Source organism: Corvus cornix, chromosome 12, assembly GCF_000738735.6.
Source record: "Corvus cornix cornix isolate S_Up_H32 chromosome 12, ASM73873v5, whole genome shotgun sequence".
Taxonomy (NCBI): Eukaryota; Metazoa; Chordata; class Aves; order Passeriformes; family Corvidae; genus Corvus; species Corvus cornix.
The window spans coordinates 11,596,252-11,623,591 of record NC_046342.1 but is presented as its reverse complement, the minus strand read 5'-3'; the positions used below and the strand labels follow the sequence as shown (position 1 = coordinate 11,623,591).

The window sequence follows — 27,340 nt, the reverse complement described above, 5'->3', positions numbered from 1 at the left end:
GGAAACCATTCATAAAAGAGCATTCAGAAGACATTGTCATGTTGCTGCTCCATTGCCTCTGGTGCCTATCTGGCACAGTGACTGCAGGGTCCATCCTGATATGCTGCATGGCTGTTTGCCCGTGATTTGGGAGGAGCAGCTTGGGATACCTGGGCTGGTGGTACCTCAGCTGGAAGCATCCCTGCATCTTCCTCTGGAGTTGCCATAGAAACCACCACTGTGCCAGAGCCAGCATCAACAGTGAGCCTCAAATTAGAGCCGGGAGGATGCGCTGGCAGCCAGGGAGGAGGTCAGTGGTTTGTGCTATGGTGGGGGGCTGGACAGAGGGACACCTCCTCTAAGCACAATGTGCTCCAGCCTTCTATGAGTATTTCACAGCACTCCCTGACCTGTGCTCAGCCCTGGTGGGCTTGTCCTTCTCGGGGTCCTGGAAGACAGACCCCTTGCTGCCACTTTGGTACATCTCCCCACCCTGACAGCTCTTTCCAGAAGCCACCAAGGCATGTAATAATTCCACTCCTGCTAAAAGTTTAGTCATGGGGGACCCTAAATCATGGAGCTGCATTGAAAACACAGGCCTGATTAATAAGCCTTTTCCTCAGGAGCATCGCATGAATGGGATAAATCAAGACGCTGAGTCACCAGCAAATTGACATCCCTGTGTGCCAACTTCACACGCTCCCTGCTGCTGATGCAGTGCCCAAGGCTACTTTTCCAAATTCAAGGTGGTGGCGTCCGCAAGAGCCAGAGGATGCTGGAGGGGGAAGCTGCAGCGCAAGACCCCCTCACTGTTGTGGTGTTTCCAGCAGCGTCTTGGTTTGAAAGACAGGTGTCTGCCAAGGAAGGCAGGAGCCTCCCTTGAAATGAAAAATGCAACCCCCTTCCCTCCAAAGTATTATAATTTTGAAATTAAGGGGCATATAAGGGAAATGAGGAAAAGATATGAGGAATAGGAATAACAGCTCTTTACTATTTTATATATATCTATATGTGTATAACCAGTCAAACAAACAGCAATAACTATGGCAGTAACAGCGAACAATCACAAACCCAGTCCCAGCCTTCTCGGCTGTCGGGCCCTTTCCCCTCGGGTGCAGTTCCGCTCGCAGCCGGCAGGGGCGCTGGCGGCTCCCGGTGAGCAGGGCAGGTGCGATGGTTCCCCCGCGGCTGCAGGGGGCGCTCCGGAGCGAGCTCGGGGAGCACGCGGCACTGGTGCCCTGGGATCCCGGGGAGGGATGGGACAAAGGCTCCACAAACCCCTGGGCAGCCGATCCCGGTGTCCGGCCGGACCCTCGGGAATTGCAGGCTGGAATAGCAGGGACGAGCACAAATCCCGGGTGGCAGACGAGATGTATCAAACTCCGGAGCTGCAGCGGGAACACCGGGAGGTCTGGGCAGGCAGGGTGTGCGGGGGCTACGAGGTAGCGAAGGCTCAAAGCAGCGACAGGGGCAGGGCGGCCACAGCCCGGATTCCAGGGGGGCAGGGAAAGGCAGGCTTGGGAATCCCAGGGTTTCTCCTTGAGGCACACAAACAGATGGTGAACAGGTCCCTCTTTTAGTAAGGTGGAGTGTTAGGGTCCCAGTGCAACAGCCACTCCAGTGAGCAAGCTCCACTCACGGTAGAAGGAAGGCAGCCGAAAGCAGAAGCCCGCAGCGCTGACGAAATCCCTCCACAATGACGGCAGCATCCCTCCATCCCAACGCCGAGAACACCAGCCCACCCGGGGTGTACCCAACCCCCAGGTGAAAGAGAGTAGCCAGTTGGACCCCTCCCTCGTCTTTTTGTTTTTCTTAAACACCCAGTAATTTGTTGCCCTGGCAACATACATGGGAAAAATTATTTAAGAGAAAAAGAAAACAGGAGAACTCCTAAAAACCCCAACAAGCAGTAAGGTTGATGATCCCTGCCCCACAGGGGTTTGCCCCTTGTCAGCAGCACTTTGCCTCCTGTACACGCACTTTCCTGGCACATTGGCCCACCGGAGTGCCTTTTGGCTTGGCTCCTCTACCCAAGTGGAACAGAAATCTGTGACCTCTCATTAAGCGTGGATTTCTCATTCTTTTCTATCTCCGCTTTTGAGTACAAGACCAGAATCCCATTTGAATGAGGGGAGAAAAGTTACCAAGAAAATGTCCAAGGACATCTCTGGGATGGAGAGATGAAGGTCCTGACCACTTTTGCAGACTAACATGTTATTAGTGTTCTAACATGAAGAACTCCTGTGAGTTTCTAATGAAATGTGCTATGAAGTTAAAGAAGTTGACTGATGTACCAAGCATATTGCTGTCTATCTCCTGGAAGCTTCTGCTAATTTTTACTAAAGGAAAGACTACAAGGATCTGGCCACCCTCCCTAATGCTGGAAGCACAGACTGTTATTTCAGATATAAGGAGAGCTATGAGCTAGCGCTTGGCAACGTGGTTAATCTCCCCAGAGCATGTTATGGACGGGGGAGATGGAAATGGAGGTAGCTGTCAGACCTATAATTAAAAAAATATGTTTCCATATAGAAATTTCTTTCCGTTGTCAGGAGAGATGGAAATACAAAAATCTCATTTATCGTATTCCACAAACTCACTAGATGTTCACACCAGAAGGCTCCAGCCACATCAGAAATAGGAATAGCTCTTTCTAAGTACCTAAAATAACACCTCGAGCCTTATCATCAGTGCGCACAGCACCGGCAATTCCGTTTCTAATGGCAGTGGAAGTATTGTAAATGGGTACAGGACTCTACAATCTCTTCTGCAGGTAGATCTGGGCCAATTTTTCCATCGTGAGCAATAAAATGGTGGAAAATCACTGTTTATGATGCAGTGCCATATAGGACCTGGATGCACAGCAGGGCTCTTGGCAGCAGTGCCATGCACTGGCCTGTACTACAGAGCTGTAGGCAGTTCAGGAGCAGAACAAGGCTTTTATTTACTCAAAAGGTGCAATAAACATCAACATTTCCATCAGCTTGGCTCTCTAGAGGAAGGTTTGCTTTCCAGCCCACGGCTGCCTTGGACAGCCCAGCCACTACCCTATCCCTGAACACATCCTAGAAAATGAACCTGTCAGAGTCTTCTCATTTAGCTGGGAGGTATCAAGCTGCCTTGATTAATCCAAGCTACTTAAACCAACGCTAGTGCTATAATGTCAAGCAAAAACAATGCTGTGAAGTCACTCCAATAAGCTTTTTATGGGTAAAAGGCCAGAATTTAATTTTTTTATCTGAAGTGAAAGCTTTATTTACATAGGATTTGATTAGGAAACCAGATATATGCATCAAGAAAGCCATTGTTTTGACACCCCTGAGCTCCGGGTTGCCTTAATACTAAAGGGGAATATAAATAATTCCCCTGATTTATTAATGAATTTATGTCAACCTTATTTCTGCGGTGGTTTAGTGCTTATGGAGTATTTTCAGAGCCAGGAAACAAACATTTTAACTAGTATTGAAATAGTTTTGAATTAAAGGAGGAAAAACAGGCAAGCAAGCATGCCTGATTTACATTCCTAAACATGGGGGTTATGGAACCATAAGGCAAAAAATCCAGTAAAACTATATTTGAGAATGTTTCTCTGGGGAATGTTTAGATTATGGTTATTTTTGTCATATTTCTGATGGGTGAAATTAAATCCTTCTGCATTTCTGCCAGAGGTATTTACATGAGAGACTACACAGCCTCTGGAAATGAAGGAAATGGGTGCTGTGGCTGCCATGCTCCCATGGGAACAATCCTCAGTGTTGCCAGGTTCCAAGCTTTCAGCTTTCTCTTCCTCCCAGTGCCCTGTGATGACCCCCTGTGCCCAGGGCTATGCTTCCAGATGAAGGACAAGGGCTGGCTTGCAGAGTGACTGGAGCTGGGGCTGATTCTGAGTCCATGGACACGGGGTGAGATCCAGAGACCCTCCAGCCTCAGGGTGAGATCCAGAGACCCTCAGCCCTGAGGTGACCACAGGGACCCTCAGCTCCAGGAAAGGAGCCAGCGACACTCAGTCCCAGGGTGACCCCAGGGACCTTCATAGGACCTCAAGGCATCTCAAGCCTCAGGGTGAGGTCCAGGGGCCTCCAGCCTTAAGGTGAAATCCAGGGACCCTCAGCCCCGAACTGATCCCAGGGACCCGCAGCCTTGAGGTGAAATCCAGGAACCCTCAGCCCTGAACCGATCCCAGGGACCCGCAGCCTTGAGGTGAAATCCAGGAACCCTCAGCCCTGGGGTGAGACCCAGGGACCCCCAGGCCTCTCAAGTCTCAGAGTGCAACCCAGGAACTCTCAGCTTGGGGTGACCCCAAGGACCCTTGGGCCCAGATTGACCCCAGGGACCCCCAGGCCTGGGGTGAGGCCCAGGGACTGCCCCAGGGCACTGAGGCCCCTCAGGCCCCACAAGGTGGGCAGGCCCAGTGGTCGGCTGCATCCCAGCCCTGTGGAGGGCCCCAGGCCAGGCCTGCCCTGGGCCTGCAGGGCCATGTCCCCCTGGGCTGTCCCCACAGCCACAGGACACAGGTGACACTGCCCTGAGAGGGGCTGGTCATCTTCTTCCATCTCCCTCCTCCCTGCAGGGTACTGTGACACTATGGCTGCTGCTGGTGGGGAGAGGCCGTGAGGGTCAGAGCCATGGTGTTGGCTGGGGGCTCCCTGCCGGGGTGTCAGCCCTGAGAACAACATGAACTTCAACATCTGGAACATCAAGGAGATGCTGAGCACACCGACAACCCTTGGGTGAGCATGAGTGGGGGGAGATGGAGACGGGATGGGGTGTGAAACCAAACACTTGGCAGGGGTGAAGGCAGTGAAGTGAAACATGCCCAGAACTGATCTGTGGCTAATTAGGGAAATCTAATGGGAATTCATTAGCCTACCCTGGAATCCTGTTTATGCCCCCAGCCTGCCAGCACTGCCAGAGATCCACCATTGCTGGGAATCTAAAAATCAGCATCAGCTGGAAGCTGTACCCTTGTCCATTCAGGGTGTATTTGGAGAAGCCCTGTAAGCTGTCCTCGTCTCATTAGATAAGTTAAGTGTTCCTCTTGCCTGTGCAGAGGACAGATAGAATGAATCGTGATGTGCAATATTATTGCACATTATGTAACTCAAAAATTATTCCATATCCTGAATTTATACACATGGCTTGTTTTTTTCCCAGCAGAAGCCAAAGAGCAGCTAGAACTCCCCACATCTACAATCTGCAGTGAAACAACAAATATTCAGATGTAAACATCTGGAGGGCAAATATGTAAGACAAGCTGCATTTTGTACTTCAGAGCATCCTTTGTATCACAAGGCTAAAAAAGGCAGTGGGATTCATCCTCTGTTTGACTCCAGACAAGCTAATTGACGAATTTGGTGCTCTGAGCCTCTGTTAGTTAAATAGCCCACTTACATAACTAACTTGTTCAAATTCACAGTTTTAGTCATACTGTCTCTTTGGCCAGATGTTACCACAATGATGGATGATAATGAAAACATAATAGTCATTTTCTTACCCATTATAAAAATGCTTGTCATAGATATGAATTAATTAAATTTTGTACAGATGCAGGGGGCAAAGGGGAGCCAATTCAGGGAAAAATGTATTTATATCTGTCATAGTTTTGTCTTTATAATTGTGTGTTGCTTCACTCTATTGTCTTCTTGGTACCTGCAGATTTATTTTGTTTGGTTTTTGGGGAGTATGTTAGTTTTCACTAAGTTGTTCCTAAGTTTGAAAACCTGTGACTTTCTTTCTGCTCAGAGACTGAGGAGGGGAAATTTAGAGAATATATTAAAAAGACATAATATTATATATAAAATATATAATTACACTTTTATATTATATACAAGATATATAAGATACATTTTTAAAATATATTAATAATTCTGTGGAGTTGTGCCATAGGGAAGGAAATGAGTGGAAGAAGCACAGATGCCTGTTTGGAAAGGGATCACTTGAATTTCTTCCTCCTCCAAAGTAGCCTATCACCTACAATGTCTTCCCTTGTAACTCATTAATTAATACAGGAAGAAAATATAGGCAAGATTTTAACACCCACTCCTCAGCATTCCACATTTTTTGCAAGTGAGTTCAAAAGGGTCAAATAGGGCATAAAACATTACTGGAAATGCAGCTGGGTTTTGGCAGGAGGTAAGAAGAGGGAGAAAATTTTCTGTGGACAATTAACTTTTTCAAAAGGAAAGAAAAGTTTCCCACAGGAACACGTGAATGTGTGTGTGTATTTGAAATAGGGGGGAAAGGTGTTGATTACTTTTCCCTTGCTCACTTCTATTACTAGAAACCTTTCCCACCACAGCAGGGTATGCTGTTTAATCCCCAGAAAACTCTTTCAGGGAGCTTTAGAAATGAAACATAAAATCAGCGTATAATCTAGGCAGAGTATGACTCACTCTGTGAGTTCGGTGCAAGTTTGAGTCAGGGTGTTACTTCTGAGAGCAGCTGCCACCAGGTCCCCAGGAAATGCAGAGCTCCAGTGATGCATTGCTCTCACGGCCACAGCTCTGCACAAGCCCAAAACTGCTCTGGGTTTTATTTGTTATCTGTCAGAGACACAAGTGCTTCTCTGCAACCCTAACAGCCTGAGAAATAGGGTGTGGGCAACCGAAGTCCCTGTTCCACCTGGTTTTATATACGAATATTGGCATAATAGAGATACTAGAAATACAGCAGAGGGAAGATTATCAGGTTAGACAATAATATCAGGGTGCCAGTTATTTTAGAGGGTGGAAGGGGGCCACACGACAGCTATACTGGGAAAGCTTAGGCTTAGTTGAAGTATATTGACAAAGGACACAGTTTTTATGGATTGAAATGCCAGCCTTCATTAGAGAAAGTGCCACGTTAGAGCAGTGCTGCCGCCTGCCCAGCTAGGAGGGCTGGCAGAAGATCACAGATGATGCAAGAACAGCAGCCACAAAAGCAGTGATGCTTCAATCAGCCTTTGATTGACTGGATAAGCATCACAGGGGTGTGATGCTGAAAGTAGATTTTCAGACACCATCAACACCTGCCTCAACCACAGAGCTCACAGGGGAAGAGACATATCTTGCCTTGGCCCTGAGCTGAGCACAAGACCCATGTTCAGGCTATTTACTCTTGCAGTGCTACCACGAGAGTGGCAGTAGGGAACTGGAGTCAGTATCTGCAGGAGCAGCAGAAGCCAAAAAATCCACTACTGTTAATTAAAAAAAAAAAAAAAAGACACTGGAATAGTAATAAGAAACCTCATTAAAAAATAAATTAAACTGTGCAGCCAGAAGGGTTAAATGCTTGCCTGAGGCAGAAAGATTATTTAGACTTGATTATTTAGATTCGGTATTGAAGTTATGAGAAATTTCTTGTACCATGAGAAAAGAAGTAACTTGCTAAATGCAAAGAAGCGACTCATATACTGACTTCCAAAGACATCAGAAGCAGAGAGCCTGCCAGAGAGTGTGTAAGGCCAAGAAATTATGAAAATATTAAAGAGGCATTCAAAACAGATGCTTGAAGTTAAAGCCTACTTGGGCCACTACTCTCTACAATTTATTTCTGCTGTTGAGAATAGCTTCCAAGTTTAATAACCTCATTCAATCCATTATCCCATGAAATTCCATCCTACATCACAAGGTCACATATTTTGAAGTTGCATTTAGGTCCAAAAACAAGCAGAAACTGAAGGAGACAGCCAGGACAAAGACCAGGAGAGCAGCTGTAAAATTCCAGAGCCTCACAGGAATGAGAAACCAGGGCTGTAAGTGCAGGCTGGAAGATGGCTTCAGGCTAGAGAGGGGAGTGGCAAAATTATCCCTGTCTCCAGATGCCTAACTTTTAGTATGGTTGGGGATGCATTTTGTGGGAGCAAACAGGGCTGCTCTACAAAAATCCCAATCTCCCCTTCAGGAAAAGGCTCTGTTATAACAGGCAACCAGCTCAGGACAAAGGGCTAACATGGCTTCCAAGGTAAGGAGGGCAGTATTGAATCACAGCTGAATGAATAATGAATAAACTCATAGAAAGCAAAAATGACCTCAAGAAATTAAAATAAAACCAGAGGGATTTTGAACCTGAAATCTGGAAACTGGAGGCAGTGTTTGAGCTGAATAACTGAGAGGGATTTCGTCGAGGTTAATGCATTAGGGCCAGTGCCAGAATCTGTTTGTAAAAATTCCTTTTAGGATGTGGTGCAAATTATTTGCGGCAAGCAGGTCCTGCCATTCCAGAGGACAGGAAGCAGAAGAATAATTTTTTACTGTGACTGTTTCCAGTGAAGAGATGGCAAATGGCTGGAGGCTGCAATAGCAGCTAAAACTCCTTGATTTAAACTCCTCCAGCTCCCCTGCACCCAAGGCCAAGGCTGATCCTTGCTCATTTGCTGAGCACATTGGCACATTGGCAGGCAGCTGATAGTGGGGATGAGAGCAGTACAGCAGAACTAGAGACAGTTCCTATAGATACAGGCTAAAGCCAGGAGGAAGAGCAGGTGAACTGTAGCTCCTAGAAAGTGAATTGGATTTGCTGTGATTCATCCCTAGCCCCTAAATGAGGAGGAGCAGAAAGGGCTGTGAGATTTTCTAGAGGGGAACCAGGAGAAGAGAGACTTTATGGCACTGATCTTACTCAAGACACTGCTACTATGAGAGAAAGATCTCTTCTTTGGGAAAGAGGCTTTACTGCACTTTGAAGAAATGTGTCAGAAAGGTGTAAGTGAGCTTCACCCACAGTGCCTGAGAAGAAGAGGAATGTTGGCACAGGTTCAGTGGGGATGACAGAACCAGAGAGAATCACTTATAGCAGCACTGCAGATAAATGTTATGTTGCAAATTGTAGAAATCTCAGTTTGCTTTTTCAAATTACTCTTAAACCTTGGTGTTGGCACATAAGGATGGATCCAAACAGCAGAATACGAATACCAGTTTTAAAAAAAGATTGATGAGGCCTGTGACAATTTACAGTTACGAAGTTTTAGTTTGTCAATGTCCCTAGAACATCTAGGAAACACAAGAAGAGAGTAATTATTGCATACCATGTTTGTTTTGAGGCAAGGCAGAACCTTTGAATGAAAGGTGAATGTTTGCATGTGATTGTGCTAAAATATTTGGAGTGAAAATGAGAAAAGTAGAAAAATGAAAGAAGCTCCCGAAAGCTCTAACTCCTCCTATAAAGGGTGAATTTCCACTGGCAACAGGGAAACAGAGACTGTGAAGATCTAACTGACCCGCCAGATATGCAGAACGCTGCAGATTTTTTAGATCACATTCATATCACATGAAAGGGTTGGAGTTGCCAATATTGCAATACTTTGCATTGAGTTAGGTGGGAAAATGAAATCATACCATCAGTCAGCAGAGGATGATTTACCATTTTTTGGAGCTGTCAAGAACTTGTTTTACATATCTAAAGTTTATTTTGCTTTGTATGCATATGCTAGTGCCAGTACCAAAGAAATGTTATGGGCACCAACACATGGATGATTTGAGGCATGGCTCATGTTAGCAGACAGCTAAAAATTCTCCTGGGGTAAACTATTGCATCAACTTAGGAGGGACTGCTAACTGGGATTGCATACCTGGGATGTTTCCTCGCTGTTTATGGGAAAGGGTTTATATTTAGGACAGAACATGCATCTCTGCATCTCAGGCATTCTGAAGGGAGTGGTCAGGTGGTTAGAAGAGCAGGAATTGCCTGATCATGGATCTGATCCCACATGTGATCACGGTTGTCTGATCTCTCCGTCAGGGACATGCCTGGGTCAAGCATGGCCAGGCTGATGGCTTGCCCAGATGGTCATGTTAGTAAATTAATTGCCAGCAGTGTTAAGCAAGGGAGAAAGAAATCCATTGCTCAGGGGAATGAGTGTATTCAAAAGAGACATCTGTTTCACCTCCCCCTCCAATTTGCAGAAGTGCCATCATACCTAAACCAACTGCTGAGGTAGTGGACTTTAGACAGAAAAATTGGGCTCCAGAGCAGCCAAGAGCTGTCTTTGGTTGTAGTGCAGAGTAAGCCTAGGAGGTCACTTGGCTCATAAAGTCCTCTCAGCTCAATACTCCTCATAAAATTTTCGTTATAAGAATCTTGTGCTTTGGGTATTGAATAACACAAAGGATCTGAGAAAACAAGCATATATGTGGGGTATGATATTCACCACTTGTACTAGACGCTTTCAAAGGGGTGCTTTATCAAGACAGTAAAGCATCTAAAGATTATAAAAACCCTTCCTCAAACTAAGAGGGAGCTTTTTTTTGGCTGGAGGACAGGAGGATTTAGAAAACTGGTGCAGGAGATGTGCTGCTCACATTGCCGGCAGGGGTTCTGCCTGTGTGCAGTCATGGCAGCCCATGTGCTCGCATGTCTCCCCCACATACTGGCTGTAGATTAAGAAAATTTATATTTTTTACAAAGCTTCACTGAGATGGAAGCAAGAAGCTGTGCAAGTAAAACTGTATTCAGATTTTTTTCTTAGCAGATTTGGAGTTCAAACAGGGATCAAGGGAGAAGTTTTGAATTCAGACAGACTTATCAGGCTTTTTGAGAATCCAGAAACCCATACCTCATCTATTTTTGCCTGCAGCTCAGTGTATGCAGTGAGCTTAAAGCCAAAGGTATTAATATGATATTGTCAGTGACACTACTGTATAATGGAGACTGAGCAGTTCAAGTACTGCTGCTAAATCCTTTCCCTGTTGTGTCTATATATTTGGCCTTCTTCCAAAACTGGGGATTAACCAAACATGTGACTGTTAATAAATGTTGGGGCGATCATCTCTTGTTATACACATGAATTATTCTCCTGTTCCTTCTCCCTTACTTGTATCATTTAATATGGAAGAAAAATCTTGTGTAAAATTTTCATTAATTATTTTCATTAATTTTGGTCTCTAGTTCCCAGCTCCAAAGGCAGCAACATATCTCTCCATCTTGGTAGCTCAAAAAAAGCAAGAACTGAGAATATAAACCTGGCCCAGCTTTTTTTGTGTTTGGTCCTAACCTAAACACTCTGCCTTGTGGATGTGAAGCAATGGAATAGTGATCATTTAGACAGAAAGACGGTAGATTTAGATTGATTATTATGAAAAAGTTCTTTCCTGTGAGGGTGATGAGGCACTGGCACAGGTTGCCCAGAGAAGCTGTGGGTACCCCATCTCTGAAAATGTTCGCCAGGAGGGATGAGACTTTGAGTGGCGTGGTACAGTGGAAGATGTCCCTGCTCATGGCAAGAGGGTTGGAACTAGGTGATCTTTAAAGTCCCTTCTCACCCAAACCATTCTACAATTCTTTGTGAAAAATAAAAGAAGTCTTTTGTATATATTTTTGCTACCAAAAAATTGAAACCAGCCTCCAACACAATGAGAAGCAGTGCAGCTGTGCAGGGAAACGTTTGTCTGAGATAAGCTGGTCCTGTGCCATGAGCCTAGTCTGTAAAGCAGGAGAGGAGTATAAGAGTGTTTCTGAAGAGGAGTAGAATCAGAGTAACACAGCACAAAATCAAGGGTATCTTGAAAAGATTTGAGTAATGCTCAAGGGAAATAAAAGTGCTTTTGAGTAGCATGTTAATATATTTGAAGTATTTCCAACAATTCAGATCAGTTCATCCAGCCATATGCTACCTCTATTAATTTGTTGTTCTACTGTGTCAGACTTAAGGCATGTGGAGAATAAATGCCCAAGAAATGTCAACTATTAGTCAGAAAGTTTTATTCTGTTGGAACTGCCTTCCCATTTATTGAAGCAACACCTGAGTTACAACAGAAATTGTTACCCAGAGTAGCTGAAAGGGAGAGATCCAGCACTTGCTATGAGCCCAAGGTGTCTCTTTAACTAAGACTGATTGACAAGGCAGGTAGGATGAGCTGTGTTAGATGCCCAGTCCTGGGTTTGGTCTTCTGTCTGCAGGACATGCTGGAGAAACACCTTCACTCCTATAAGGTGAATGTGGAGCTACCACACTCTGTGTGGATGTGGTAGTTTAAGGTAACCCATCTGGTTTATCTTAGAATTCAACCATATGCCATTGTAGGAACAGCACCTTCAAAGCAGAGAGTAAAAATTAACATGCTGGAGTGGGCCACGATCAAGCAGTTCCAGCAGGACATGTAGGGAATTCTGTTTGGCTTTTTAATTGCTCCAGACTCATTCACATCCCTCTCTGCACCATTTCAGGCCTAATAAGATTTCCATGAGGAACAGCACCGCCAGTGACTACTCGAGTCTGAGTGATTCTCAGCTGCTCTTCGGCTCCCAGTTCTGCCCGGAGAATGTGCAGTCGGCAGCAGCACCTCTGGAGCTGGGCTCGCAGCTGGGACGGCAGAACTCCCAGGATGTGAGTCTCCCTCTCAGTCAGCCCTGTGCAGGCACACATCCACCACTCAAAGTTAATGGAAAATGCTGAAATCAGGTGGTAACATTTGCTAATGTCAGTAACTGCTGAAATCAAGCTATCTTCTTCCTACATACACATACTTACTGTGACAAGACAAAGTAGCAGCCTGGTCAGATGAAAACCTGGTATTTATAACAGATTGCTATAAATTATTATTGAGATAGGTATTATTTTCTTCAATCACATTTTTTGAGTTACTAAAATAATATGAAATTATTCTCAAGCTAATGTCTTTAGGCCACCTACCTAGCCAAGGTAGAATATTACATCTATTTTTCTTTCAAAAATGTTGTGTTTCACTTCCTTAGCTTTCCAGAAGAATGACAGCGCTACTCAGTGTTTGCTTCCCTGCACTGACAATGACCTTGCTGCATTGTTGTTATGGCAGATGTTTGGATGATTTTGGATAGGGATGAAGAGTTTCTACACTCACAATGTTCCTCCTACAGCTCATGGTTTCTGATGTTACCAGCCTCCACTAAAATAGTTCCTGCACTGCTAACAGAGAGCACTGGATCTGAATAAACACACCTGAAGCAAAGATTAGTAAAGAGCAGTGGTGCCAGCTTGGAGGCCCCAGGCTGTCCTTCAGCTCCAGATGCTATCTGCTGTCCTATGCATTTTGCCTAGGAGCAGTTTTCATCAGACACAAAGTAGGAAATTCACTTTTCACGATTAAAAAAATTAATGGAATTTGCATTTTCTTATGTTTTAAGGAAAAGGCATTTCCATTTTGGTCACACAGTGTCTGGAAATTTTGTAGAATGAAGCTTTCATATTAATATTAAATTTCTTTGAAAATGTGTATTGAAGAATGTGAAAAACTCATCTACAGTCTGTTGATGTTGCTAGTTGGCAGCAAAATGATGTCATCCACCAGGAAATTCAATCGGATTTTTTTAGATTCCTGTACAGGCAGATTCTCCTGACAACTTGAACTTTTTCACAATTCCAGGAACACTGGAATTCATTTATAGTCTCTGTCTTGAGCATAGAAGGGAAAAAGCCCTGCACACCTTATAATTGTAGCAAACTGAAAATCCTCAAGATGAGAGAAAAGCCTGCATCTGGAGGAATTTGGGCTGGGTCTCAGTTCCACAGGGAGCTGATCTAACTAGGCACACTAAATGAGGCATAATCTCACTAAATTCTTAATCTCCTCGTCCAATCTAATATGTCATGCCCAATCACTGTGATCTCTGTCTGCAAAGCACTGGATAAACAAATGGTTTCTTCTAATTAATGTTCTGATTATTTTTGTACTTCAACATTTTTCTTTTGTTTGTGTCACAGAGTGAGCCCAGTATTTTTACCAAATACCAGACAAAACCACAGTTATTTGATGAAGAAACAAGAGAAAAATGTTCACTTAATTTTGGTGCAGGAAGAGTGAAAAGTGTCTTGGAAAATTTTGAAGTGAATAAGAACAAAATAAAGGACAAATATGACCGGTATGTAGACATCCATTGGAAATTCTTTCCATGCTGGTGGTTATCACTCCCTGCAGCTCCTTCTTCCCCTCTTACAAATCATACATGACATAGCTGTATATTTCTCCAAGAAAAATATTTTCAGGTTTTAAATAATTTCTAATTGGAACGAGTCGCAAGGTAAGAGAATAGGGTTTATTGGCAATTTATGTAACACATTCAGCCATAAGCCCCATGGAACAGCAAAACTCTAACCTGAATTTATCTTTGTCCTTCTTTATCTAATCAGCATTGTTTCTTTTTTCTGTATTGGTTCTCTGTGAAAACCCTTATTTTTCAAAATTTTATAGGCTATGTGGGGACTGATAAAAGGAACTCTGAGCATGGCCTTCACATTTGGGCCAGATGAGGGGATTGCCAAACACACGTTTGCAGGTTGCATCTTTATAAGCATGCACATATCTCTAGAATTTTATTTCCATACAAGATTTTTATGTATTGTTTTTTTGATAACAGAAAAATGTTTTTTGCTAATGTGATTTGCATCTGCTCTTTGTCAGATGTCAAGAATTACATGTACCTGTAGGTCCTGAAGGCCTTTAAGGAACAAGCCAGTGATTTGAAGCTCAAAAATGAAATATGGCAAAATCCCCAGTGCACCTATAAATAATTCTTAGCACTGTACGTTTTGTAATGTAACATCCAAAGTGAAGGGTGTTTTTATTAAAAGCCTTTGATCAAATCTGGCTATGTATCTCTTCTGCCTTTTCAATGGGCACTATGTTTCTGATAAGGCAAAATTTGATTCTCTATTGCCTATTAGAGGAAGATTTTTGTAATGAAATAAGAAAGTAGTTTTAAATGTTTAGGCATCACTCATAATTATTCTTTATTTTTTCTTTAAATGGATTATGCTCCTTCCTACACTCCAGACTTGCTCCCAGATTAGAAGCCTGTTTATAGAAATAACTATATTATCTTTGCAAAGATAAGTGTATAATTTATCAATTTGTATCCCCCGCAAGTTTGACTAAGAAAATTAGTATCTTCCTTTCCATAAGTCTAGAGAGATTTCAGAAGCACTGCCTAATTCTCATAACTAGATTCTACCTGGCCTCTGCATATTTTTGGCTGTTGTAATTTAGATCACTCAAATGATTGACTTAAAATGACCTGAATCTTCAGACAGGAAAAAGTTATCACTTTGCTTAGCAACCATCCGTGCATTTTGGTGTGGCAGGTTAATCATGAATATAGCCTGGTTCCTGATAGGCTGGCTCAACTTAAAAGGACAGATAACAGCAACCACAGGCATAATCTCAGGAGGAAAGGATTTGCAGTATTTGTTCTTCCTGGCCTGGGCTTTGTTGATGCTGAAGCTTTTCCCATGTTTTTCCCACAGTTATTTTAGTCCAAACACAATATCCGTGTATCGCAGCAACTGGCACGTCACCACACAGGCTGGGTCCTTCCGGAGCAGATAACATGGCGATCACACCCCAGCAGCTAATGGACAGTTGTGCAAATGCCACTTAAAAATTTGAGAGAGGCACCAAAAATCTGAGAGTAAAAACCCCATAACTTCATGTAGATGACATACATGGGCATTTGTGTATATGTATTTTTTTCTTACTTTGCATTGCAGAGTCCATGTTTTCCTAAAACAACTGAAGTGACTTCAAAGGGTTATGCCCCCTGAAGAAATCATGTTTCCATGCTTACATTACATACTACACTATGCCTTGCAGTGTTTCCTGACTCATTTTTACAGTAATCTTATCAATTTTTGTACACTTCATTAACTTATATTTCTGGTTCATATTTGTTGGTTTTTTTCCATTTTAGTGAAGTCCTAAGCTCCTTTATTTCCAGCATCAAAGACAGGCTTCAAGAGGTAAGTTACTTCAAATTCAGGATATAAAACAGTGAAGAGTTAGAAATAATACAGACCATTCAGTGTTCACTTTCTCTCCTTTACTATGTTGATATCTAAAATATTACATTTAGCACTCAAATACCTTAAACCAACAATTATAAGGTTTTTTGCATAAACCATTCACTTTGTGGCCTTAGGGTCAAGGTCTTTGGGGACTTGATTCAGAATTTCTCTGGGTCTCTGGAGCAAAAACAAGCTATAGTGGCCATCTGCAAATACCAGGTTTTTTTTTCCTTCTGCCTGAAGAAAGCAGTCTACTCTCAGGATTAGTCCCTGTGGTCTGAAGGTAAAGGTCTCTCCCCCACCCCTTCTATAATTAATTTTATTAGTTATTATTAGTCCTATTTTAGAGATCAGTATCTCTTTTTTGAAATATTTTCGGATTTCATGAGCCTTTTGAGCCATCCCAGATCTTCTTTGGGGTTGCAACCAGCAGCTGGACAAATTGTTTCAAACGACAGATAAACAACCATTTTCAGGCTGCTCCATTCCATGAGTTGCAGTCATTGTTCTGTGGCATCTGAGGCTGTGATTTTGCAAACAAAGAAAATTGAATATTTTAATTTTCCCATTGACCTTTGTTTTTGCAGCTGCAAGTGGGCTTCGAGAAGTTTGAAGAAATGTTCGATTCTAAAAACAAATCCATTTTGGTTTGCCTAGAAACCCTTTTCAAGACAAGTAAGTCCTTCCGGTGTTCGTGTTGACAGCAGAGGGCACAGTCAACCTGCCAAATGTCACCAGTCTGCAGGCTGGGGTGAGCTGGGCAAGTCATGCCACTCACAGCTGCTCTCCCTAAGGGAGGAGAGAAAATAAGACTTATCCATGCCATGGACTTGTCAAGTTTTTCCATTCCTACTCTCTCATTTTTTCCCTTTCTCTGCCCTCTTGTACTTAGGTGTTGCATGGTTAGACACTGTGCTCGAATAGATAAACACAATCTCTGGTTTTGTGTTTTGCCCGGAGTACGGTCATTTTTAGACCATCTGGAGTACTAATGGAATACACAGTAAAAATAACTTAGGTATTTATATCCTGAGCATCCAGTTTCAGTTTTTAGGGCTTTCTCAGATTTTCATTTGTTACTTTGTGGTGTTCCATTACTCCTCTGTGCTTGAAGCGATTAAGTTTTGGATGTAAACAAAACTAGTACTACTCATTTCTTGAATGAGAAGCACATAGTGAAGCACACTATTGCCATGACAAAATAGTGACCTCCAGAAAAGCTAGTAATGTAAAATACTTTTGAACAACTCTGTCTCTGAAGTGGCTAATCACAGAAATCTTCACTGAGGGAAAACGCTTCAAGAAATTGTTTGTAATTTAGCTTAGATCTGAGCCTTTGAGAGTACATTAATTTTTAATGCTGGTATGATACTTTATCAACACCCTGTCAGGACTGCTCAGAGCTTGCTCTGCTCTGTGCAAGAACAAGAGGCCATTTTCAATATACACAAGAAACGTTAAATGAGTTATATCTTGTGAGATGAAGGCAGCAGATCTTCGCAAAAGCACAATAATATTCAGTGTGGCAAACTGTGGCTTCCACAAAGCACATCTTTGACAGATACCCTTTAAATCAACAGAGCTCTCTCAGGCAAAAAGAGTGGATTCTGATGCATTCTGCAGGAGGCCATGATAGGCTGTACATTTGAAATACCAATCTTGTTGTACTAAGAACACTCCTTTGCTGTGCTTGGCAAGTGCTCTTGGTGGGACCCTAATGTAAACAAGAATCTGGCTGCTTTGGCCAGCACAGCAAGTTCCCTATTACAGATTTTCCCATCTCCTAATTACTTCAGTGCCTCAACTTGTCCACTCTGCAGCAGGACTTTGCCTAATTTCTCACACCTCATGCGCAGACGTTGTTGTCATGGCACTGAAAATCAAATCTATTGTTCATGACTCCCCCTCTTCATTCCATACCATTTACTCAGCTGTCCTGTTTCCTCTCCATATCCATTTTAAATGAATGTGCCTTGAATGAAATGAGAAACCTCCCAGAGGTGCATACTGCTAGATTTTCAAAGCAATTGAAAAGAAAAATTGGTACTTTCTGTAATGCATCATGCTGCAGAATGTTGAATATATAATGAAAATCATCACATGCTGCACAATGTTGATCTTTTTATGTTTCTGGGAAGTTCATCCATCACTGGTTAATTGCAGATAAACACTGTCATTTGACTGATAACACAGTGATGCATAATTAAGTTCCCACTAAATAGATACCTATGCTAGTGCCTTGAAAAGAGGCAATTCCCTTGAAGAACTGGTATAAAATTCCAAAACTCAGGTGATAAAGAGCTAAATTCAGAGCAAATAAAGTTCTGAATGCCAGTGAGTGATGATACAGTACCTTGGGATGCGGGTGACATGGCAGAGACATGTTAAATCATTGGCAGTGGAGTATTTCACAGGCAGGAGAGGAATGCAGAAGATGAAGAGAACCAGTGCATCAGGACATTCCAACAGCTCTGAAAACCAAAGGCAGGTGGGACTTGAAATCAAGTCTGTCTTCATTAAAGATTATAAGGAGTATCACAGGCTGCATTTTTAGCAGTGGGTAGCAAGCACAGTTGGCATAGTCTGCATAGCCACCAGGAGAGAACAAAACAGAAAATATTTTTCAAAATGTATTTCCAAAGTGTTTCCAAATGCTGTTGGACTGGCATGCTCTGTGCAGGAAGATTTTAAAGAATGTTCTCTTTTGAGTGTTTATCCATATGTGCTTGCTCACAGTGGTAGAGCTGTGTCTGGCACTGGAGATCAGACAAGGTTTGGCTGAGCAGCTTCCACAGAAGCACAAGGGCTCTGTGTCTTGCTCACATCTTGGTGTGCGGTGCACAGGGATGCAAAGAGGCAGGCAGACCCTGTGGCCTCAGTTCTTCCACCTTATATACATACAGTTTCTGTCGTTGACTTGCCCACTCATCATTTGCTCTGTCCTTCGGATTTCTACTCCTGTAGATCATTTCTTTTCATATTTTTCACATTTTAATTTATATACCTGCACTTCTATCAAAGCCTTCTATTTTTTAATACAAATGCCGATTTTCACCACTCAGCCCTCTCTGCACTGCTTTGCTGTTCTGCCATCTGGTAGTTCCAGCTGTGACAGCTCAGAACAGCTGAATCCTCCACAACACCTTGTCTCCAGTGCACATGAGCAGCATCCTCCCAGCCAGCATGCCACAGGCAATCCTCTGACGTACTGCCATCAAGAGTGACAAAGTAATGTGCAATATGTCACTTACAGAGGTATGAGGTGATACCAGGTGCCTGGTGAGTGGTTTTCAAACATGACTTGCTTCCAGACTCCCCAGGCCCAGTAGCTGCTGGCAAAGTTTCCAGGGAAAATGGCTGTGTTTAAAATGAGATTTGAACTTGTACAGTATGGTCCAGACTGGGACACCCAGTTCAGACTCCCTTACATTTTGTATGGATTGAAAAGTCAAAAGGTTTGAAACTGATTTTAAAAATGTTTTTTCCATGTAGCTGCTAACTAGCCATGCAGTGACTGACAAAACTGTTGAGTTGAGGGACTTAACCAGACTCCAAAACATCTCAGCATGGATGGTGAGAGGAAGTGTGGATGTTCCAGTAGATACTGAAACTCCTCATTGTCACAGTTCAGCACTGTGTGCTGTAGCACAGGGTGAGATCAGGGGCAGCTCATCCCACAGTCCCACAATGCAGGTGCTATCTGATGTCTTGTGGAAAGGGACCCAGGCTAAGCCAGCACAAAAATGCCAGCTGACTGCTTGGAGTATATCTGAGCAGGATGCAGCCGTGACAGCCCAAATGTTTCACCCTCTGGCACAGCTCCATGGCTGCGCAGGGAGAACATGCAGCGCTCTGCTGAGCTCCAGAGCTGTCTTCCCTGGCCGTGTCTCACCAGGTTTATAGCATCTCCAATTTCCCCTACTGAATCTGGGCGTGGGGGAACCAACCTTCTTCCAAACTGTTATTTAAAGCCTCTGTGCTGTTAGTGCAAGTCTCAGGATGAGCTGCATAGATGATGATGGAGAGACATCAGAAGCAGTTGCTGTTTAATATTCCTAGGCTGGGAGGCTCCCTTGACTGCTCAGGCTGTAGTTCTCAGCTGCTGGGAGTGCAGCTGCACCCGGGTACAGGCTGATTTGCAGGGAGGTCTCTGCAGCACAGGGTGGCAGCCCTACCCCAAAGTCCTTCAGCCTTTTATCTCATGCCAGATTTCATATTCCAAATGTTATTATTGTAAACAGTAGCATCCGAAGACAAGGGTACAGCAAATCAAAACACAGCGATGTTTCAGTTTGTAAAAAACTGCTTTGTTTAAATTACCTCAAGAGAGGCACAAGTCTGTGCATAAGTCACCCATTAACTGAGTAAAGATTTTCTGCCTGTGATCAAGTTATTGAATAACTATCTGCTGCAGGGTTTATTTGAAGAAAAGCTCTGAAGCAGCCCTTCTTGATCATGTTCAAAGACAAGAGACCTAACTTAACAGGGTCCTTGATCTGATCTAATTTGGCCATCTCAACACCTGGTTTTTTTAAGTCTCTATTAATGCTCATTTTTACTTTGTTTATTAGTGTTTGACAAGTCTGAACACTCCTCTGGGTACAGAAGCAGGGAGGGAAGGAGAGTGCCCCTCCTCTCTACTGAGGTTTTTTTCTGCAGAATACTCCTACACGTACAAATGAAACGCATTCAAAAGGCTGGCTGCTGGTTGCTTGCCTGCAGCATGCTGTGCTGAGTCAAATGTATGTGCAGATCACAAGCCCAGTGGATGCAGGACTATTTTTAGACAGAGGATACTATGTTGAAGAAGAATAGGCAGACTAGGGAAACCAGAAAGTTTTAAAAATAATTCTGAGCTAAAATTAAGCATATGAGGAAGAGCAGCAAGATAAGGTAAGCTTGCAGATGCTGCCCTTTCTGTATCTTCACTATGTAGACCTGGAAGGTGATAAAGTGACATGGAAGGAGTTTGTTCCCTTAGTCACTGCTGCTTTCCTTCGCTTTGTAGGTTGGCAGGCTCCCCAAAAACCTGCTCTCAGATTGCTGGTAGCCCTTGTGTCTAACCAGAGAGGTGAAAAGGCCCACTCAAACATTCACTCCCCTGTTACAAACCCATTCTGCAAGTCATAGATTTCCGGGTTTCTAAAACAGTCTAAATCTGTCAGAGAAAGACACTAGAAGATTAAAAACAACAACCAAATTGTCTGCAACAGCATATTGTTTGAAATATGTGCAGATAATCCTCATAAATCAGCCAAGCTCCTACAGAGAAAAAGGCAAAGCCACGTGGTGATGTTCATCCTGAAATAATGCAGAAATTCCACTCGACCCCAAGTCTGGGAGATGGTTTTAATTCAATGTGTGTGAGGAAGATGCATGGATGAGGCAACTGCGAGGTTCCTTCTCCCAGATGACAGCTGTGTGCACTGTGCCCAAGCAGGGTGCCTTCATAGGAGGCAAAATTAAAAACACAGCTGGGAACAGGGGATTCCTGGTGCCAGGAGGTGCCATTCCCTATGTCTATCCCTGAGCGGCGCCTCCAGCCCTCTGCCACTCCACACTTCGGCTTTGCGTGGCTGAATGAGACAAACACTTTCAATCTCCTTTCATAAGAGGAGATTACCATGTAAGCACTTAATTAACTTGTAGCTTTCCTCTGCCCATGTCTCAGTTCAATCTCTTTCTTTCCTTGCACATAGATAGCTGGGAAGGCGTATGGGCTTCCTGACATCCTGGGGTGCACAGCAGTTCTGTCAGCCAGAGCTGGTGCACCACCACACACCACACCGCCCTGTCTCACCTGTAGCCTCTGGTGCTGGCATTTGCATCCTTGTGTCACTTGCTAGTTAAATGAATGCCCTTTGGCTTTTGCACCCAGGTGGCTACAGCAGATTTTAAGCATATTTGGCTCATGAGAAGGCCTTGACAAGCACCTTTCAGAGGTCCCTTGTCCCTCATGACACCCTGCTCAAGAGCTGATATTTTCCCTTTAGTTGGGGCTTATTTTTTAAGTTTCCCGTTATTTTTTCTCCTTTTTTTTTTTTTAATATTACATTACAACTTCCACTGAAAAGCTTTGTTTGAATCTACAGAAAGGCCACTGTGTTGTCTTTGTCAAAGAAGTCACCTGCCTTGTCTTAGTGCATTAAATCACAATCCACCTTTTATAAAATCATGTTCCATCTTATTCCATTTCCCTCCATATCTTCAAGTACTTTTCTCCTAAAAGTCTGTTCTAAAACCTCGCACCATATGAGAACAAATTACTAAGCCCATAATTGCTCAGATTTTTTTCCTTTCTTCCTTCCCAAATTTTTAGAACATCCCTGTTTTTTTCACAGAAGCAAAGCCTATACAATCACTTTCTGCCTGCTACTCCCTAATAGCTTTTAGCTCTTTAACCAATTCCATCTACAGTTTGACAGAAGGGCACAGCTCACTAAGATAATTAAGTCCCTGAAAGCTTAATGAAAATAGCTGAGCAGGAGGAGAAGGGATCCCCAGTGCCCTGCAGCTCTGCAGCCTATGAGCACAGCACTGTGGGGCAAGAGGTGCTCAGCAAGGAGCTGAGATAAACACTGGTGAGCAGGAACAGCTTCAGATGGGCTCTCAGCTCCTCTGACACCAAAGTCAATCAAACACCTTGGATCTGTAGCAAAAGTAGATTCATTAATTGCACAGCTCTTGTAGCCACTTGTTGAAATGTAGGTTTTATTCTGATTTTTCTCAAGTACGCAGTGCTGCTCCAGCACTCCAGGGTTTCAGCTCTCCTGGCCCATTGGTTTGGCAGTGGTTTAATTCAACAAGAGTGCTTTGGATCCTCTTTTCTGCCGACCAGCCAACATTCCACACCATCTGCACACACCTTCCTGCACCCTTCACAGGAAAGACCAGACGTTTAGCTCTTTCTCTCCACTCTTTCTCAGCTCTTTCTCTCTGTCCTAATTTACGATTTTAAAGGAGACTTCCAAAGGATTGCTAAAGATTTTTCATCTCCACACACACTGCAAACTGTGTTCCCATCCTATAGCATAGCAGGCACAGCAGTGGTTCCTATAAGAGTAATTTAAGCTGTATGGGGGGAGTTATATTCTTATCCCATCATATAACACAAATCCCTGGGGTTTTATCAGTTTTTCAACAAGACTGACTGAAGCCAAGAGCAACTTGCTCCAATTTAAAACCCTCCCAGGGAGCCTGTGCCTCCACAGGACACTGCTGGGGCCCCCACTACCAAGTGGGGGGCTCAGGTGGTTTCTGACCCCATCTTTTCCCATGACCAGCAAATGGAAATTCCAATTCTTTGCACACTCCTTCATCATTTCCCTCTATTCGTTCCAGCAGTTTTCCTTCAGTTTTTAGCCTCCTGTGCATTTTTGACACAGTTTCTCTGGTTGCACTTCTTAGCCATTAACCTCTTACACCTCCATCCTGTTTACCATCACCTGGTTGCATGAGAGTGTTGGTTATGCGGGGGTGGATCAGCTATACTGGGGTCCCCCTGCCTTGGCCATGCCTGTTGTGCACCTGGCAGACAACGAAGCCTCAGCCTTCCCTGTGCTGAGCCTACCAAATTCTGCAGCTTTGCACAGCCTCCCTTCTCCAGCTGCCATGTTAACAGAGTGCAGTAAAGGAGGTTTGGCCTACGTGCAGCATCTTACAAATTTCAAGTGCCTTTCATTAAACATCCCCCCCCATTGTCCACTGCTCAGGGGTTGGGGAGATCACAGCAGGAGAATCATGTGGTGATTCATGCCAAGCCATGCAGGAAGTAGCAATAGTATTGATAGTACTTTATTCACATTTACAAATGAAAAACCAAATGTGTTTTTTATTGATTTCCCTGTTTAGTGGAAGATGCTCTTCAAAGTCACTGCAGCTTGGTGCTGAAAGCTTTGACAGATAAAAGCCAAATGGAGCAGGCACTGCTGGAGATGGAGAGGAGACTTGCAGCCGTAAGTGAAGAAATTAATCTTTTATTCTGAATCCTCATTCTGAATTTCTCCTGCTTCTTCAAAATACTGAATATTAAATTGCCTTCGAATGGTGGATTATAAAGCAGACTGCTCCGGTTATAATGAAAGAGGAAAGACATATTAAATGCTAATTCCAGGCCAGTTACTGACAGAGGCTTACCCAAGAGCTGGCTAACAGTGCTGTAAGCTCTGATGAAGCCCTGGTCAGCAAGAGAAGCCAACAGTGCCTTGTTGTGGCAGGCCGTGATGGAGCACTCCCTGCTTCCTCACCTGACACATGCCTTCGCTGGAGGAGGTGGTGCAGTGCATGTCTGTGAGGGGTGAGCACCTCACAGAAGTGCAGCACCTTGTCCCTTCAGCCAGGTGTTTTCCCGGGGGAGGAAAAAAGACATTAAAAGAAAACAAAGTGGATGTCAGAGACATGAGAATGAACTGTCGAAGACCTCCTGAACAGGTCTGGTTTCTCCAAAGGCCCTGCTGCAGGAATTGCTTTTGGCAAGGATGTGTCACACCAGCATGTGAGAAGGCAGTGCTCCTAGGAGAGGGGGTACACAGTGGGTTAGGGGGATGCTCCAGTCCCAAACCTCTCACCTTTATGGGACAGTTTGAGGATATGTATTACACAGGAAGATACAAATTGCTAATCTTCATGTCAATACCAAACTGACACATGGTACCTAAAACTTTATTACTCTTGTGCCTTTTTGTGGGTTTTTTACTGCTTCTGCTCTGCTTTTTGCTTCCCTAGAAAGATGTGGAGATTTTGGATATGAAATCCAGTATCCAGCTGCTGAAGGAGGGTCTGGAGTCTCTGCCAGCCCAGATGAATGACCAGTTCCTGAAAGTGTGTAAAGAACTTGGCTTCCAGAAGCTCTGTAATACCTCAGCTGAGCAGCACATGCTTGTGTCTAGTGCCAGCCTGCCCCCTCACATGACAGATAAGTCTGTCCAGACATCCCCTGGGCTGTACCAGCACTGTGTCCTGAGTGAGGAGCACCCACACTGGCCATGCTGCCCAGGGAGGGGAGTTTGCAGCTGCTCAGGCCGGTCTCATTTCCCCTGTGTGACAGTGGGGCAGCAACACGGAGACTCCCCTGGAAGGAACCAGGTTACTGGAGATGGCACATCTAAGGGTGACCTAAACCCAGCCTCAGGAGACAAAGCCAGCCCCATTGCTACAGCAGCCTGTGGCAGAGCAAACACCTTTTTGCAGGAGGTGAAATACAGCTTGGAGACACAGAGCTCTGCTGCCCATCCTTGCATGTGCTGTGCTGGCAGACACTTTCTGGGGACTAGTCAGAAGAAACACTGTCCTGTGCTCCCAGAAGTGCCTCCTCCAACCCCACTGAGGAAGGCGTTCAAGAGAGGCACTCAAGGGTTTGAACCACTGACACCATCACAGCAGCAGCAGCCTCAAGTTTGCCACCATTCTGCACAGAAAGTGACACCTGGGCAAAGATACAGCAACTGGTCCACAGACCACGAGGTGGAGAAGGCAGCTGTAGGGAACAAAACAAAACAGAGTCCTGGAAGGATGTCCTGGAAAAAAGCAATAGGGAGAAAGAAAACGTACTCCACTAAGAGGAAAGGCGAACACTCTGGATGTGCTGACAGTGGGATGAAGCAGAGGAAGGCAAATGGGACTATTGACCTGGAAAGCTCCAGAAAAAATTGCCTTCCCAGATACTTGGTTGATCTCAATTCAGAAAACTCTGACCCAGTTTTTGCAGCTCCCCATCAGCAGATCCTCAGCAGTGCTCAGCTGGGGCTTACAAAGAATTTCCCACCAGCGCCGTGCTCTGATAAAAGCCTGCAACAACTTGCAAGCAGAAGAAAGAGAAGTCTCGACATTAAAAAAAGAGTGGATGTTTCCAGTGTAAGAAGGTATCTCTTGGATTCCTCTCCTGAGGAGGATGTACTTTCCCTGTGTAGCACAACAGGTGTAAAGCAAATGAGCTGCTTCAGCCTCCAAAGCCCCTCAAGCTCCAAGAAACCACATCCTGTCAATCCGCTGGCTCAGCAGAACACAGCCTGTTGCTCTTTACTGTTTGATTGTGATTCTTCTGATTGAAGGGGTTTATTTCATGCTCAGAGCCCTTAGTGCAGGATGACCATTTCAGTTGCAGTTTATTCCTCTAGGTGTGTTACCTGCTTAGTCAGAGGCAAGACTCAGGCCTGGATGCTTGAAAGTGCTGTTGCCCAGTTTGAGATATTGTAAGGGACTATGTGGGGTTTGAGCAGGGCTCTGCCCTGGTTTGGAAAGCTGAGGGGATCTATATTGCTTTCCTTGCCCACTCCCAGCAGAGATACCATGGGCTTGAGTTACCAAAGTATTTACACAGCAGGGAAGTACCTGACATTCCCAGGGAGGAGAGGGCTGGCAGAGCAGACGGTCAGGCCAGTCATATTTGGCACTGAGATCTACTGGAAACTCCTCACCTAGATCGATATAATGCTATCTCTGTGGCCAGAAGCTTCACTCTGTTTCTCACTCGTAGTATCTCTGTCACTTTGTTGTGTAAAAGTTCAGGTTTTTAGTAGAATAGTGTTGTTCTGGTTGATTTTGATCAGGTTCAGATTTGTCTTGGGAGTTGTTTGTGACCTTTGGGCAGGGACAGGTTTAACTGAGGAAAACCAAACCCCAGCGTCTCAGGTTCCTCCACTATTGTATCTCTTCTCCTTACAGGCTGAAATTCCTTGGTGTCAGAGATTCCAGGAAGTTATTTTGTTTCTCCTTTATTTGTCTTTTGTATCTCTTGGCTGATTACAGAATTTTCAAGGGCAGTGGTTCTCAGAGACCAAAGATACAGCAGGCAGATCCAGCAGATGAGATGCTGGACAGTCCGAATTCCCACAGACCAACTCTTTTCAGGGTACCCAGCTGTGACTGTGGGCAGCTCCCACTGCTTTGGGCATTTGTGTCACGTTTGATTTTTGATCTGAAATGTTACCAGCAAAAGAAGCATTTTGGTGTTGACAAAACCATATTGCCACAAATCCAAATTATCCGGCTTTGTCATCCCGAGGGAAATGGCTGGGATCCCTTTTTTTCTGGCTTAAATAAACTCATCTTCAGCAAAGCCCAGTGCCTCTGTTTTGGTTTTTTGGGAGAGGCAGAGGCCTGTTCTAGCAGGAGAACCGGCAGTTGCTCTTTAGCTGTTTAACTCCCCTGGATTGTGGAATTGGAAGGATTCCTTTTTTAGCTCCTCTCTGATGTTTAAAGATGGAAACCTTCACCCTTCCAGCTTAACATTGGTCCAGTGATGTTAATTAGCAAGGAGAAGGGGGGGTGGAGGGGGGACAGTCAGATATGGGGAGCCCCCAGAGCTTGGGACGCACCTGTCAGTGAAGGGGGCTGGTGATGGCTGCCAGCAGCAGTGGCTGTTCGTTCCCATTGCCCTTGTGTACTCGCCTCCCCAGCAGCCCCAGCACGGCCTTTACTGGGCAAAACCCGTTCAGTGGGCTTGCCACCCCGTGTGCTTTGGGATCGGCGAGGACGAGTGCAGGTCTCTGTGCAGCCCCTGGCCTTGTTGCAGGGAGCTCGGCAGCACATGGCTGAGCTTGGAGGGACCTCTGGAGGTGTCTGTTGCAAGCCCCTGTGCAGAGGCAGTGTGGGGACTGGCTCCTCGGCACCCCGAGATGGAGCATCAGT

At 44.4% G+C, this 27,340-nt stretch overlaps 1 protein-coding gene across 2 annotated transcripts; it reads left to right on the top strand.

Moving 5' to 3' along the window:
• Positions 1 to 1,448: 1,448 nt before the first annotated feature.
• On the top strand, positions 1,449 to 26,768 carry IHO1 (interactor of HORMAD1 1). 2 transcript variants are annotated; one of them, XM_010390143.4, is made up of 7 exons: positions 1,449 to 4,709; positions 12,124 to 12,283; positions 13,637 to 13,794; positions 15,619 to 15,667; positions 16,300 to 16,387; positions 23,564 to 23,667; positions 24,437 to 26,768. In XM_010390143.4, exons 1-7 carry the CDS (start codon positions 4,654 to 4,656, stop codon positions 25,757 to 25,759), a joined length of 1,938 nt encoding a protein of 645 aa, XP_010388445.1. In that variant the 5' UTR covers positions 1,449 to 4,653; the 3' UTR covers positions 25,760 to 26,768. The 2 variants fall into 2 exon arrangements, with proteins under 2 accessions (XP_010388445.1, XP_019135705.1); XM_019280160.3 differs by lacking the exon at positions 1,449 to 4,709 and adding an exon at positions 7,723 to 7,923.
• Positions 26,769 to 27,340: the final 572 nt, after the last annotated feature.